At 38.3% G+C, this 16,264-nt stretch overlaps 1 protein-coding gene across 1 annotated transcript; it reads right to left on the reverse strand.

Annotated features, from left to right (window-relative positions):
• Nucleotides 1-21: 21 nt before the first annotated feature.
• tmprss13a (transmembrane serine protease 13a) lies at nt 22-11,210 on the reverse strand. Its single transcript, XM_020639378.2, has 13 exons — nt 11,010-11,210; nt 8,306-8,480; nt 8,083-8,193; nt 6,904-7,068; nt 6,554-6,680; nt 6,037-6,132; nt 5,784-5,827; nt 4,584-4,746; nt 4,180-4,343; nt 2,376-2,474; nt 1,485-1,627; nt 1,224-1,376; nt 22-646 (listed from the first exon to the last, which is right to left on the reverse strand). Exons 1-13 carry the CDS (start codon nt 11,025-11,027, stop codon nt 632-634), a joined length of 1,473 nt encoding a protein of 490 aa, XP_020495034.2. The 5' UTR covers nt 11,028-11,210; the 3' UTR covers nt 22-631.
• Between the last annotated feature and the right edge of the window lie 5,054 nt (nt 11,211-16,264).

A 16,264-nucleotide genomic window follows, 5' to 3' on the forward strand; every position in this document is an offset into this window, starting at 1 on the left:
TGAGTGATAGCTCAATAGTAATGATTTTCCTTCATCTTTATTTTGTGTATGCTCAGCTCAGTGATCCCACTCATTACACAAATAGAAAATTGTATTAGTCAACACGACCACTGCACATACACATGGAAATAGAGAAATTACAAAGACATTGGCGTACAATAGCAGAAAAGATTCACAGTGCATAAAAAAGGGGAGGTTTAGCTGCACAGAGTGCCAATGCTTTCCTTCATCACAAAGTGAATACATAAAGTGTCCTTCTTTTTTGTTTATGTGGTAAACAATAGTTTATATTAAAAAGCCTGAGATGTGTCCCTGAGAACAAAACACACTTCTACAATAATTTTCACTCTCTAGGAGATCTCAACAGAGTGGACTGTGTTTCATCGACACAGACCATATGAAAGAAGGGCCAGCCATCTGTAAAGCTTTTAAAAAATGTAGGTAAACATGAGTATACAGCTTGATTGAGAACCCAAGACACAGAAGAATTAAATCAAGACAGCGAGACTGAAGTCAGTGCATTGATTAGTGTTTTTCTCATCACTTCATTCTTGGAAGTGTAAAATCTATCCGAGATGACTTCATAGTGCAGGATGAAGAGGAACGGTTGTTCTACCAGTCGTCTAAGCCATCATGGTTTCTCTTGCTGTAGAGGACACAGAAAGAGAGAAGATTAGATTCAAAACTGAATCAGGTGAAGGTGCACTGAGTCACTTTGGTGTTGTTCTCTACTACAAACTGCCTGCTGACGTGAGGTCTGCTAAATTCTTATGTTCATTTTTAAAAGCAGTCTTAGAACTTTGCTTCTCCTTACATGCCGTTGGCAGTAGTTGTGGCCTTGCGGGTGTGCATGTGTGTATGGACTTGTGTGTAACTGGCTGCTAAGGTCTTGTGTATGTTTGCTGAAGCAGGAATAGGTCAGGACTTCAAACCTGTATTTTTGAGAATGTTTGTGTAATGTTTTATGGATTTGTGCAAAGTAATTCTGTGCATTGGCTTTCAAATTCTATGCATGTGTTCCTGAACTCATTTATTTGTTGAGTATTTTGTATGTTTCCTCCTCTTTGGTTTACTGTCAAGCACACCAAGCTAACATTTATATGAAATGTGCCAAAAATTTGAATTGATTAAGACAGCAATACATGTTCATCACCAGCCCATATTCATGAATCTTAAACTATTTTTAACCTCACTCATTCACTTTTTTCTCCATATGTTCTTACCTGCATTGTGCTGTAGATCCAGGAAAGGAGACTAGAGACTCTGGTGTAAACACCTGGCTTGTTTCTCAGACCACAGCTGTCTCCCCAGCTGGTGATCCCCACCAGGTACCAACGGTTCTCACTCTCACACATGAGAGGTCCACCGCTGTCACCCTGTCAAAAGAAACATATTTATGTAGTTTTATACATATTTAAAGCACCATGTATACACACACCTCATTACCATACTCCTGTCCTGTGTCTTTGATAGTAGCTCCTCACCTGACAGGAGTCGCGGCCTCCCTGAAGGGTCCCAGCACAGATCATGTTTCCGGTCACAGCACCACCATACCCATGGCGGCTGTTACACATTGCTGTAGAAATGATGCTCACAAACACCTCCATCAGCTCTCTGGAGACAGTGGCTTTATTGGAGAAAAAAATAAAACCAAAATATGGTCATTCATTTTGCGAACAAGACTGTAAAATATTTTAACATAGCAACAGCCCAGCAACAACAACATTTATTCTGCACATGTCCATCAGCTGCTTATTTGAGGTCTACACTCGTCATGTCTTGAAGTTTAGTTTCTCTCCAATAGATTATTTTTCTCTTAGTGGTTCCAGACTTTATTCTGCTGTCTGTGCCCAGCCTATACCTGATGACTATCCTGCTCTCTAACTACTCCCGGACTGCCCTCGCTCTATGGAGCTGTCTGTCTGGTCAGACTGCATTTTTGTATACCTCTTGTAAGCCTGCCCTATTGACCTATAATAGCAATGTGTGTCTGCTTTTTTCAGGAAGAAGGCTTTGTTTTAAGGGTTAACAAATCACTCTTATTCATGTTCTCTGGGAAAAACAAAAAGAAAGCTTGAGATATTCCATTCGATATTTGGTCCAATAAGAATAAACAAGACCTTAACCCAGACACTATCTCTTAAGATATGTGTATGTTATATGCAGGCCTTCTGTAGAATACAACAATTATAAAGCAGTATTTGATCAACACAAGTTACACTCAAGAGTTAAAAGGCAAACTACTGGATACATTTTTTTTGTTTAATGTGACAGATTGAAAAGTTGTAAAGAAATAACCTTTAAAATAATAATGAACCTAACTTTGTTAATTGTCACATAGATAAAAGTGTATGTGGTTCCATATATCAGCTCACCTTTGTCCACGTCAGTTACGCCGAAGCCTGACGTCCAGCAGCGGGTTCCGTGGGAAAAACTGAAGTCAAAAGCTGGCAGACAAACTGGCTGCACTTTATCTGAATAAGACAAAAAAGACATTTCAAACTATGTTAAAGAATAAAATAACTTTAGACAGAAGCAGACAGATACATATGCACACACACACACGCACACACACACACACACACACACACACACACACACACACACACACACACACACACACACACACACACACAGAAGAGGATTTCCATGGTACAGCCCTCTGTGTTCTTTTTTTCACTTCCAGCACAATAAAAATATAATTAGGAATGTTAAGATATTTACTTTATCAATAGAAAATTCTGTTGTGATCAAAGTTGTAATAGTTTTTGCTTCTTCATAAAATTTTTTTTATCATTATTTCATTTTGACCTTTTGATTTCAGTTGAATTTTAATTTGTTTTTAATGCTGATTTGTGACTTTAGTTGTTATTTCGTGAAAATGCTTAGTTTTGGTTTATTTTTTATTTATTTTTTTAATCCAACCTGTGGCTCCTTTCCCACATGTGATTCCATCCTCTCTCTCTCTCTCTCTCTCTCTCTCCTTGATTTCTGACTATCCACTTACCTATCTCTAAATAAAGGCATAAAAAAAGCCCAAAATAAATGTAAAAATAAATGGGATACTTGTCAGGGGGTAGAGCAAAACGGGACAGAAAATGTAAACATCAAACTTTGAAGCTTTATCCAAAGGCAACTGGACTGGTTGAAGGTCTTGAAGATGTTTCACCTCTCCTCTGAGAGGCTTCTTCAGTTCTAAACTATCTGGAAGGTGGAGCTAGAAATGTAAGCCTCTGTGGATCATTAGCAAATGATCAAGGATGACTTGCATGAGAGTCATTAGCTGAGTCATTGACCTAGTTTTCACCTAAAGCCGTTACCACCCCTAGTCGTCTGTTGGACCAGTTAGTGAAGTGAGTGAGTGAAACATTTTCAGGATCTTCAACCAGTCCAGTTGCCTTTGGGTCAAGCATCTAATTTACCATGACCTGGATGACTGAGAACCTACATCTTCTAAACATCACTCAATAACAAAAAAGATGTATTTAAATACAAAGGTAAACTACCACAACTATCCACAAAAGGTAAACAGGACCCAAAATAAGCTTGGCCTAAAGGGCCTAAGCTCAGCCTGTCACCATCCACTGCAAAAATTAAACAGGCTAAAACTTTTATCAGGCTTTTATAAGAGCAGCATGCATTACTTGAGTGTGTCAATGTAAATATTTACTGTCTGCGGATGAATAAAAAGCTGTCTCTGTACCGTAAATGTTTCAGAGAAAGATCTCATCTCTAATGAATATAGCAGAATAAAGGAGAGGATGATTTATTTTCTGCAGTCTGCAAGCTCATTCAAAATATAAACCCAATGTGCCTGAGACAAATCATGAGGATGAAAACTAAGGACATTTTCCCTTTAATTACTTTTGTAAACCCAGAATACAGTTTCAGTTAATTGCTGTTTTTTTTGTAAAGCCTTAGGATCATTAACATTATTAACCTGGGTTATGATTCTCTTTGAATGAAAAGTGAAAAGCATGACACAAACTGCGACTACACTGGAATCAAAGTTACTGTCACAGTACTGTAATAAATGACTGATATTCTCAGAGCTGTTCTTGTAATATTTACATTTTACAGTTCATTAGGAGCCAACTGGATGACCAGACTTTGACCCCAGCCTCAGGTGTTTCTGTATAGGCTAAACATTGTTTGTAATAAAGTGAAGAAGTGACTGACTGTTGAAGACAACAGGTGACTTGAGCTTGAGCAGAGCGATGTCTTGGTCATGAGTGGTGCTGTTGTAGTTATGGTTGAGGATGATCTTCTCCACCAGGTAGGGGGAAGGCAGCGAGTTCAGAGACATCACTCCGCCATACACCTTCAAGTTCTGTGTCGACAGACTGTTTCCGCGACAAAGGGAAAAGGAAATAACATTTTTTTTATTGATGTGAGAAATTATATTTTACGTTTACAGCTCTTTGAATCTTTGGTCTTATCACCTAAAATTAATAATTTAACAATGTGGACAGCAGCTTAAAACAAGTACTATGCAGCAAAGTAAACATGATTATGTAATTACTGCAAATCAGGAAAACTGGGCATTTAAAAAGACAAGGTGTTACATTATCTGCTTCAGTCACCTGGGGATGCAGTGGGCAGCTGTAAGCACAAAGTCCGGAGAGATCAGGACCGCTCCACAGATGTGTGATCCTCTGTGGTGGAGCGACAACTGCCAAGGCCACTGACCCGACTTAGCGGCGGCCCCCCCGATGATCCGGGCTGTGGACTGCTGCTTACCGCAGTCTGAGACATGAAGTCAACGTGAGATACAGTACAAAACACAAGACCCATCAAAATAAACCTTCATATATTATTAATGACATTTTCAGTGTCGTTCCATTTTAAAAAATATATTCTGTGATATTTAGAATATTTTCATTTTAAATGTGTTGTAATTGTAAAATCGTGTAATAGCACTTATGCCTGCTTTGGCCAAGGCAAACTCAAAAAAATTATAATCTAAATGAGATTAGATAAATACATAAATATAAATAAATAACATAAATGTTTGTGCCATTATTCATTATCATCATGAGTTTTTCTAAATAAAGGTAATAGCCACCTCTTATGGTCTTACAGGTTTCTATGTGAAAGCAGAATGTGTACAGTGGATTGCTGAGGGTGCTGAAATGGAGCAGTATCACTCAAACGATCTTTATTTGTATAGCGCCAATTCATAACAAATGTTATTTCGGTACACAAAAAAGTAGGTAAAAGACCTCACTCTTTGTTATTTAATAAGTATTCATCTGTTTACTTTGTTCTCAAGTACGGGGTGAGGTAGCAGGTGTTGACAGTTTGCCTGATTGCGTTGGATATACTATGTTGCATACATCAAGAATCAAAATACTGATTTCTGATTACTGCACTCTTTCTTTCTGCGTCTCCCTCTATCCCACTTTCCAAGCCCATCACAGTTGCATCAGATGGTTCTTAAAATGTGATCCTGGTTCCGCTCGAGGTTTCTGCCTGTTGAAAGGCAGTTTTTCTTTGCCACTATTACTTTGCTTAATGTTGCATGATGGATTAACTTCGGCTCTTTGTATATAGTATAATAAAGAGTAAGTTCTAGACCTCCTCTTTTTGTGACGTGTCTTAGGATAACATTTGTTGTGAATTTGCGCTACAGGAATAAAGACTGAAGGAGTCATTTTAAATGATATTGCTGGATTGTAAATAGCTAGGTGCACTGAGTGTGTGAAGCAGATACAGAGAGAGTGATAGAGCTCATGTTGGTCGTGTGCAACACATGACTCTATGAACAGATGGAGGCTGCTCACCAGTGCACTGCAGGGAGACAACCTCTTGGTTTGGACAGGAAGGACTGCGTAATGCCACAATGAGAAAAACATGTTCATATCTTCATTTACATGCAATGAACTGCTGCTATTTTGTATTACAAGCACATACGAATAAAAAACAAGTGTTTTTTTTTCCCCACAGCTTTCACAGGCATTGAACGATTTCATGATAAACTGAGATTGGAGGGATCATACATGGGTTCTGAGCTGTGAATTAGATCTAACAGCATACCTGATTTTAACTCGACCCTGGATAGGCACTGATGATTTGCCGGTCATTGTCAGAGCAGTAGACGCGGGGTCTGTTGTTGATTTGTAGGAATAGGAGCTGAAGATAGAGCGAGAGAGGGGCAGTTCAGAACAAAGAACAAAATACACCTGCACATGAAGAGGTTGTTTTGTTGAAACGAAGCCTGATTGGGTCTGAAAACTCATTCTGATTGTGTCACAGTGAGACACCCTCCAGAGTGGCCTCCAGAGAATCAATTCATGTCTAAACACAGAGCAGCAGGTGGGGAGATATTGAGATGGATCTCAGTGGGTAAATTACAGGTTGGAGATAGAAACCCTCATGTTAGTTACTGCTGTTGAAATAGGGTCTGGCAAAATGACTCAATTAATCACTCCTAGCTAGCTCTGAATGAAAATGTGGAATGGTTATAAATACTCCTTCTCCGAGACTATTTTAAACGTATCGTTTAGCACACTTCTGATCAGGTAAGCTTTGAGTGAAAGTGACGATTCTTTACCTTCTGAATCCTAGCTGAGCACAGGTTTGATTGGCGTGGCTCTGGTTCCAGCCACTGTAGCACACTGGTTGGAAGCTGCCATCTTCAGCCGTCTTGACCTGTAGCTGGCCATCACTTTTAAACCTCACTGGAGAAGACAAAACAAAGCAAACAACTTAGATGATGGCTCTTCTGTGGGTTATGCTTAACACGATGTGACGGTTATGTGGAGCAGTGAAAGTAAAAATCAAACAGGAAATAAACCAGCCTCACTCAGCAACTCTTAAGAAATGCAAGCATGTTGCTATATTCTCCCCCATTTCCTACGTGTCCCCTAATAAGTCTGGTTCTGGAGAGACCTGTTTACTTACCACAGTTTGCTTCATCAGTTTCAAGTTCGCAGTCGCTTATCCCGTCACATTCCACTGTAGTGTTTGGGCAGGAGTCCAACCTTGGCGAACTTGGGTTCACAAAAGGTTGACTATAGTGATTGTTGTTGGAGTTGTCTCCTGGTACGAAGCGGGTGCCAAAACGAACTGTGGGGATTGAAAGTAACTCAGTAATGAGTGGGAAGAAGGAGTGAGGGACATTATTGTTAAAATTGACCAAAGCCAACCTCCAGTCAATGAAAGGATATTATCTCTTTCCCATTGATTTTAAACTACTCATCAAATCTAAATACGTTTTCCTTCTTTTCTATTTTTTTGTATCTCTTTGTTTAAGTTTTCACTCCCTTATTTTACATCTTTTTTTCTTACGCTTTCATTTCTAAATACCAAAGATGACTTCTAGCACCTTCCTGTTTTTACCCCAGTGTTGAAGTATTACAGGAAGTTCTGGCTTGTAGATGGAGATAGAACAGGGGAGAAGGACAGACAAATGGATCTGTCCTGTATTGTGTTATTAAATAATAACAAAAAATGTATATTTATATATTCTTGAGGGGGGCGCAGATAGCATAGCGTTTAGGTCCCGCCCCATGTACGAAGGCTATAGTCCTCCAAGTAGGCGGCTTGTTTTTATAACCAACCGCGTGGCTCCTCACCCTGCATGTTAAATCTATCCTCAGTCCTACCAAGACAAAGGCATAAAAAGGCTCTCCAAAAAAATCTATATGTTGATATGCTTGAGGGGGAGATTAAAGCCAAATCTAGAAAGGAAGTAAGAACCGTACAATTTAAAGTTAAATGGAGAATCACATTTTTATAACACTGAACATGAGCAACAGCTTGAGCTTAATAAAGACTCAAATAAAAAATATACAATATAATACATTTAGAAAGCAAACATTGGAATAATGCTGACATAAATGGAAATGATGAAAATATCTAAAACCTTATATAACTTTATCTCGTTCGAACATGCAGTCCTTTCTAAAACAATGCTTACATCCAAGTTACATACAAAAACCAAAGTCATTAGACTCCCAGGCGCACTAGCGTAACTGTGATTAATAAATACTTATATTCAGCTACAGTAGATGAAAATAAATTTGAGCTGCTAAAGAAGATAAATGACCAGTGGTCTGAATCTGGATAAACACAGCTTACCTCCAAGCCAGATGGCAAGAGCCAGCAGGCCGACCACCAGTAAGCTTCCCCCTGAGCCTCCAAAACACTGTGCATTATTGTTGCAGCACCTCCTCCTCTTTTTGCTGGGGACTGGAAACAGAAAATACACAAAAATATGCACGAACACACATTAGTATTCCACCATGTGTCTTAATTTGTACACCTAAATGCAAGAAAATAAAGACACTTGTGCAAAACTCACATGTGTTTGTTGTTGTGACTTGGGGAACAACCACATGTGTTGGATAGCGGGGGATGTAACGTGGATGGTTTGGGGGTGTCAGGCCTGGACCGATGCCATACACAACCTCCTCATAGGACTTGAGGGGAGGCAGGGTGTGTATTGAAGTGGGGTAGTAGGGAGGAGGGGGGTCTTTCTGTGATGCAGAGACAGCAAAAACAAACAAAAAAATCATTATTAGGTAGTGCCCCATAAAATACAAGGTTTCAAAGCCCTGTAGGTCCAAAGCCCCATTAAATATCAAGTCTCAAGAGGATATAACATCCAGTGTAGGGCCTACACAAGCAAATTAGTGCAACCAACGAGTTGACTTGAAAGGCTTTATTAGTATTTTGGGTTTGAAAGTGTCCTTAGGGAAGTCTTCAGCCTAAGCAGAAGTTTGTACGCATTCAACAAGTTTAAGGTTTAAAATCAACGGTTGTTTGGCTTCTATTTTCATATATTTTATACTTTTGTTTGGTGATGTTTTTAATGATCTGTACTTGTTTTACTATGAAGCATTTTGAGTAACTCCATGTATATATGATGCTCCATAAATAAAACTGCCTTGCCTTAAGATACATTTATTTATTGTGATATACCACACAGTGCAATGGAAAGATTACCACTTTGTAGCTATAATAAATAATACAATTAAATAGAGAGAAACTAAAAAAGGCCACACATAGGTGTTTTTGGTTGCCATGGCCGCACACATAGCCCATTGTCCCCCATACCATCCTCACACTTGTATCAAGCTTGTGCTAAAGTCCACACCTGGTTTACTACCTTCTGCACAAAGACACAAGTGACACTTCCCGGCAACAGTGACTAAAGGTATCAGGTATCTACAGTTCATTTCCTCATTTTTTGAATCATACTTTCTGTTTTTCCTTATTGATTCACACTTCTCAGAAACCATATCAATTATGAAAAACAAAAGATTCAATCAGTGTTTTTAGAACACTTGCAGGTTTACATTTCCTCAAACAAATGGTTAAGAAAGGCAACTAAAACGAGAAACTGTGTTTATAGAAATTCTACTTTAATACCACTCTCATCACTTTGAGCCAACGCGTGAATACAAAACAAATGAAGGTGTCAGAACAGAGTAATGCCATGTTCTATGTTCTGTACAAGCCCAGTGCCGTCTTTGAGATTTAACATGTAAACTGGAGTAGATTCTAGGTTCTAGGTTTTGTTTCCTTTGTAGAGAAGCAGGCTGGGCTGTTGTCATGTTTCCAAACTCTGTAAGAAATTATGCTATTTGGCAAGTATTTTAGATACAGACCAAAGTTGAACTTCCTTTTAATTTTCAGTTCAACTGAACTCTACATGCAACAGTCATGGATAGTTGCACCATGTACTTTTTTATTCTAAGTTCAGCTACGTGCAACTTGCAAAGATTCAAGCAGGGACTAAAGTTTCTAGAATGAGACTAAACCTGTTGGAGCACAATTTGGCGTAAACAAATTTAAACACCTGAGCATTTACAGAAAGTACTTGAGGAAACAAATTTGGGAGAAGTCATTATTGTTTTAAGTAGAGCCTCGAACAGTGGCCTCACAATATCTGCTTCTAGCAGTGAGAGAGCTGAGATGGAATTTTTGACATGCAATCACGATCTCCATTGCTGGTTCTTCTTCATTCATGTTGGCTTTCAAAAGAGCATTTCTATTGCATGCTGATCAAGTTTCAAAATATGCCTAAGAGCAACATACACTTTGCTTAATGGAAATAAAAATGGCCGAGCAACAAAGAAAGTGTGGAGGAACAGGTTTTTCATATTTCCAGGTAGAGTACACTTGGATCATCTTGCATTGTTTGCCTGTTGGTCATTATTGTGGAAAATTACTTCAAAACATTACAATGATGAAGCACTCACATTACATTTACAACATTCAATATTACAAAAAATATAAGTAATAAATAATATATAACAAAAAGACTACAATATTACTCTTTTAGACAATCGAATGCAGATTGAGTCAATTGAAAATGTTCATTTGGGAAAATTTGGGAAAAAATAAATCCCATTATTCAGTGGGACATGCTTATTTTTATCTGTTTTGGTTTTTTTAGATCTATTTTTGGGCTTTTTGTATCTTTATCAGAGAGATAGGACAATGGATGGAGTCGGATATCAGGGTGAGAGAGAGGGGGATAACAGGAGCCACAGGTCGGATTCAAACCTGGACCGCCCGCTTGGAGGACTACAGCCTTCATACATGTTGGAACTAACCCCTGCACCAAGAGCGCCTCGAGGGACATGCTCATGTTGAAATATGTCCAATGGAGGTCTGATGAAAAAACCTTGTATCCCATAACTTGGGATACTTCAAAAGGTTGAATAAAGTGGGGGTTTTTTTTTAAGTCAAAGGGCTGCCTGTAGACAATCTAAAACAGAAACAGACTTCATTGCTGTCTTGCAGGTCAATTGAAAAACAAATGAAACCTCTGCTATCACCCCATTATCTCTGCAATAATCAGAGCACTTCAAGCCAGAGGAGGCCACACAACTTTAAGAGCACATAAAGACACTGAAACTCAAACTGAAAAGCAGATAAACACAACAAAGACCCCCGTTCAGAGCCTGAGGGACAGGTGAGTATTGATTACAGAGAAAGTATGACAATTGGTTAGAGGAAGGTTGGAGTGAGAAGAGAAACACTGAAGAAGAACCTACCGAATCAATGTTTGCCATCAAGCTCAGGTCAGCAGAGAAAGGCAAGTAGAGGTCACAGCATGCGGATGGAGCTTTTTTTTTGTTGTTTTTTTTACATCCAACTTTTTATGCAGTAGTGGAGCAGCGGTTAGGGCATGTTGGTACCACATTAAACACGCTCTCTCCTCTCTCTTTCCTTCTCCTCTGCTGTCAGTTTGTCACTGACCCTCATCTAAAACACTTACAGGTAGTTCTGCCTTCCCCCTCCCTGCTTGACACCTCCCACACCCAGCCTCCATCATTCTCTCAATCCTTTATTCTTCTCCTCACAGAGACAGGCGCACCCTGTGCACTACTTTCTCACCTGCCAGACAGGTTTTTCTTTTTTGTTGCAGCCTGAGCTTGTTTCAAATGACACCATGACACCAAGCTAACAGCGCCCTCAACCCAAATATATTTCTTTCCCCAAGAATTCAGACAGTTTTTTTTTTTAAAGCTGCAGCTGAATGGTTCTCACAATTTACATTTAAAAAAACAAAAAAAAACAAAGCTGACCTCCCTGGTGTCATGAGGAATTTTAGTGTTTTTCAGTGTCTGCACGGTATAAGGAAACTTTCTGCCATTGTTTTCAGTTTGCAAATACAAGAAGAGGCATGGCTTTACAAGTCTGTGTAAGTACACTTTTGTATCTGTGTTTATATGTAGTTTAATGTGTATTGTTGCAGGGCACTCTTGGAAAAATGAATCTTAGTGTCAGTTTGTCCAGCCTGCCAAAATAAAGGCTAAATAAAAAAATAAACAATTAGATTCCACATTCCTAAAGTTAAATCAGATGTGTCACAGGTTGTATGAGGAAAAGCTAGTGTTTGCTGGAGGTGTTTATTTTTTTTTTTTAAAGCTTTGTCAGTCACTCTGGGTGTTGCTGTTTATGTGTTTACAGGAAAGCTGTCTTTGAATTAAAGCTTCCTTTTTGCTTTTAAACTTTCGGATGTGTATCTTTTTCTAGTCTCACATATGTTTACAGTTTCACTTCTCAAGATCCTCTCCCAGCCTGCAATTGTCCTTCAGTTTTGAACGTCACCCCTCTTTTCAGCTGAAACCCATTACATCTGCTTTTGCTTTCTGCTCACAGCCCTTCAGTGTAATGACCCACAAGCAGGTACTTTTCAGAGTCCAGAGATTTTATTGTAATTGGGACAATTACATAGTGACTGTTCTTGTTTTATTTGTCTATTAAAGGCATATTTATAACATCAATAGTAAACATAGGGCATCATGGTGGCCCTGAGGTCTTCGCATTCCACATAACCACAATGCCCCAGATAAAAACTGGTTGAGAACCTTTTGTGGTATGTAACCTCCTTTTATGTAACCTCCTTCTCTCTCCGCATGTGTCCTCTGTGTCAAGACACTATACTAATACATAAGAAGGTCAAATGAAAGTTGTATCAGCAGATCTATCTTTAATTTCAAGTTATTTTACTCATTCAGAGCTTCATTAGTGAGATCAATCACAAGATTCAAAGAAGGAAACTTTCTGTTTTAATCACGGCTCAGATTTACTCAGCAGTTCTCTTTAAACCTGTGAGATTGAAATCCAAAAGTGTCACTGACACACAGGTCCATGTTTTTTAGTGTGTTTCAAATTACAAGGAACTAAAACTTGATCAGTCACGAGGCGAGAAACAGAAGCTGAAACTGAGGTCTTGTGTTCATGGCGATGCATTAGGGGAAGTACTTCCAAGAATTGTAATAATTGAGATATAAAATGTATTATTAATAATAAAATAATAATAATAATAATAATTAAGAATTGTAAATAATTATTGTAATAATTTAAGCACTGATGCTTCATAAGAGTAAAAAATAAATAAAGATTAACTTAATATCCAACTTTTCCTCACTCTAGGCCTACTTATACTGGAATTGTATGTGCTGTGTGTTTACATGCGACCTCTCAACGCAGTTCAAGAGGGCTGAATTGCTAATATTAGGTCAACCTGCAAACAGCAAGAGTTTGGGCCTTAGAGGAGCAACATGTAACTCTGACACCTAGCATTTAAAATGGGTACTGCAGTCCACATTTAAAACATTAAAGAGAGCTGTCCCACCCCTGTCCTCTACTCTCTGGAGTCGATGTGCACACAGGTTGCCATGTTGCAGACACTGAAGCTTCAGTGTTTAGCCCGCTCTGCATTGATCTTAAAACCTTTCTGCATTCTAACCTCTCTCTGTTTTTTAAAACCATCTCACTCGTGGAGCTTCTAAGAAAATGCAATTCTACAATTCACTTAAAGCGACGTACATCAGAAAGTAAATACAACACATGCAAAGATCTAGAAGAGAAATGCAGAGGCTTTTGAGGTCAGTTAGAATCAGTTAACTCTGAACCGGTTTGCTTGTCTGTTTGCCATTTGCCTGGCAAACAAAATGTGGGGTTACCTAAAAACCGCTTACCTTCTTCGGTCAAAACCATAGACTGTAAAAATAATGGACGGGACAAGGTCCCCGGTCTAGTGAAGCTTTTATTTTTAGAGCTCCCCCTGCTGACTGGCTGCAGTATAGGTCATAAACCCCGCCTCCTCAATGATAACAGACGGGATGTGGGTCAAACTGTAAAGCTAAAATACTCGTCACATCATTTTTTTCCAAACCTAAACTCTGCTGTGGTCATTAGTTATTATCACCCTACATTGTGTTCAAGTGCTAATTTTTCTGTGAATTTTGTTTTAAATGAGTTATTTGAGGTTGAAAAATGGGATTTTACTTCATATTTGACGATGATTGACAGCCGCCAATCTTGCGTAGCTGTCTTTGTGAATAACAAAAGTTACGTAGTGAAGGAAAGCCGAGACGCCATTGAATTTTTCCGTTCAGTTTTTTCATCTTTTTTTGAGCAGGCAAAATGAGTTGTTCTGCAGTAAACTGTTCTAACCGACCTGTGGGAGCTAAGGGATCTTTGCAGTTTTTTGTAGTTTTTTTTTTTGCAGTGTCATTGGTTAAAGTCGTTATCTAGCTAGCTAACACATAAGCAGTCTAAGGTTAGCTGAAATGTTGTAAAGCTTGGTTACTTATCCGGCATGATTTATCTTTTTATTTTATTTTATTAAATGAGCAAACCTAATAACTGACATGCTATGTTTCTTGATATTGTTATATCGTTATTGTGATTGAAATTGTATTTAAAACCAAGAATCATTATAAAAATCCGCTCACAGATGCGGTTCATTGACTGTACAGTTATTTTAGAGCAAAAATAAATACGTCTGGTGAGGTCTCAAAAAGTATTTAGGGCAAAAACAAAGTCACATAATTGTAATCTGGCCTGCATCATTACTAATGTGTACATGTTTACAGTCTGAGTGATAAGTGGGCTATACCAAGAGGAACAGGTTTAATTTCATCCGCTCACCGTGCAGGCTGAAATTCATAGTACTATATACGAGGGTAGAATATTTCTCTATGTATCCAGATAAAAGTAAAGGTAAGATCTGATTTAATATAACTGTTACTGATTTAAGAGACTAACCGAAACGTGAACACAAACATCAACAACCGGCGGTGGTGTAATGTAATATTAACCGAGCATCATGCTGCTTAAATGTGATAAATGTTCTGCATTGGCTTCCACACACTACCGATTCAACAGTCACAAGTTGAAAGTTACAAAACCTGACAAACATTGTGGTGATTGTGACTGTGTATCTGTATTTAACACCTTTGAAAGGAAGGTGTTAATGCAGGAGACCAGTATTACACACAACATGCTGCTGTTATTGAAGTTAGGAGGAGACATAGGCACAATAAAAGAAGACATAAAGATCGTGTTTTTCCCCACACATGTTAATATGTTTTAAATGGGATGCATTTATTTTTATTTCGCTTCAATAATCGTTAACGAAGAGAAACACCAGGATTAAACTATAGGCTATTGTTGCCTTTTTATAGCCAAAGAAAACTGAACATTCACAGCCTCTGCATTCAAAAGAATTTCAACATTGACATTTATGTCGTCCTGTTTCCCTCTTTTCGTCAACATTATATTTTAAACTGGGGAATTCCTTTTTCTCAGGTTGCGCATCTCTCCCCCAGCTCGTCCCCTCTGGTGCGCTCTTCTCCATAATGCTCTCGTCTCCTCCCTCTAAAGCTGCTGCTGCTACTCTGTAGGACGCTTTGATTGGGGCACCTCACCAATAAAATATTATTTTATATTTTATAAGCAGTTTGCCACCACACTGCACTTTTACTCTCCAAAGGCATATGAGTATGTGCGTGACAACAAAGCTTTACCACACAGTCACACCATCCATACAGCTGATCCAGGATTTACTGTAGCATCTTTTACAGCACTAAAAGGTCATGTACAGGCAAACAGGGAGAAGGGAAAAGAAACAATCTGTGCTCTCAAATAACAATTCAATTCAATTCAATTCAATTCAAAAAACTTTATTTGTCCCCGGGGGGCAATTCAAAGGCACACAGAGCAGTAAATTAACAACAGTGCAAGTAAACAAAACATTTTAACCTAAATAGAAAGTGTCAACAAAGCAGTCTCAAATCTTTTTGAGGAATTACAGCTAAAAATGTTTTACATCCACAGTTTGAGGGGAATTTGTCATAAAATAATCTTGTTTGACATTAATGAACAGAAGTCAAATCTAGATAAAGTATTGCTTTAAGCCTTTTTAAGACCTTTGTACATGAAGTTTGCAGCATGTAAATGAAACTGTGAGAATTCCCCCCCATGATACATTTTTCATTTTAAAATCTGCAGAAAAGAGATAACTGAGTTGTAAATGATGAAGTGGTGTGTTAGTTACTGAGATGGCGTAAGCTGATAAAGCTCAGTGGTCACTGTGGTTTGAAAGAGCCAATAAAGAAACAGATTTTTCACCCCGCTGAAATCTTTAAAAAGGTCACGGCTCTCATTATGACACTCTTCCTTCAACATTAGTGTTTAACTTAACTGTTTGACATTTTAATGCAAAACAAAAAAGGTCAATACTCCAGCGTCATACATGAATACTAAGAATACAAAGAGTTATATGTCTGTGATGTATATATAATAATGATGATTGAAGTCATTCCTTTCTTTTGTCTTTAACTCATGTTTGATTTGTTTCTTATACATATTGATTTAATCAATTACATTATAAGTGTGTCATTTGAGTTGACCCTATTCTTCTTATATCATCTTAACCACTGATCTTTGCAAAAAACAATTACACTGCAGCCAGCCACAACTGATGTGTTTCATCAGCTGTCAGAGTTAATAT

Source organism: Labrus bergylta, chromosome 11 (genome assembly GCF_963930695.1).
Source record: "Labrus bergylta chromosome 11, fLabBer1.1, whole genome shotgun sequence".
NCBI lineage: Eukaryota > Metazoa > Chordata > Actinopteri > Labriformes > Labridae > Labrus > Labrus bergylta.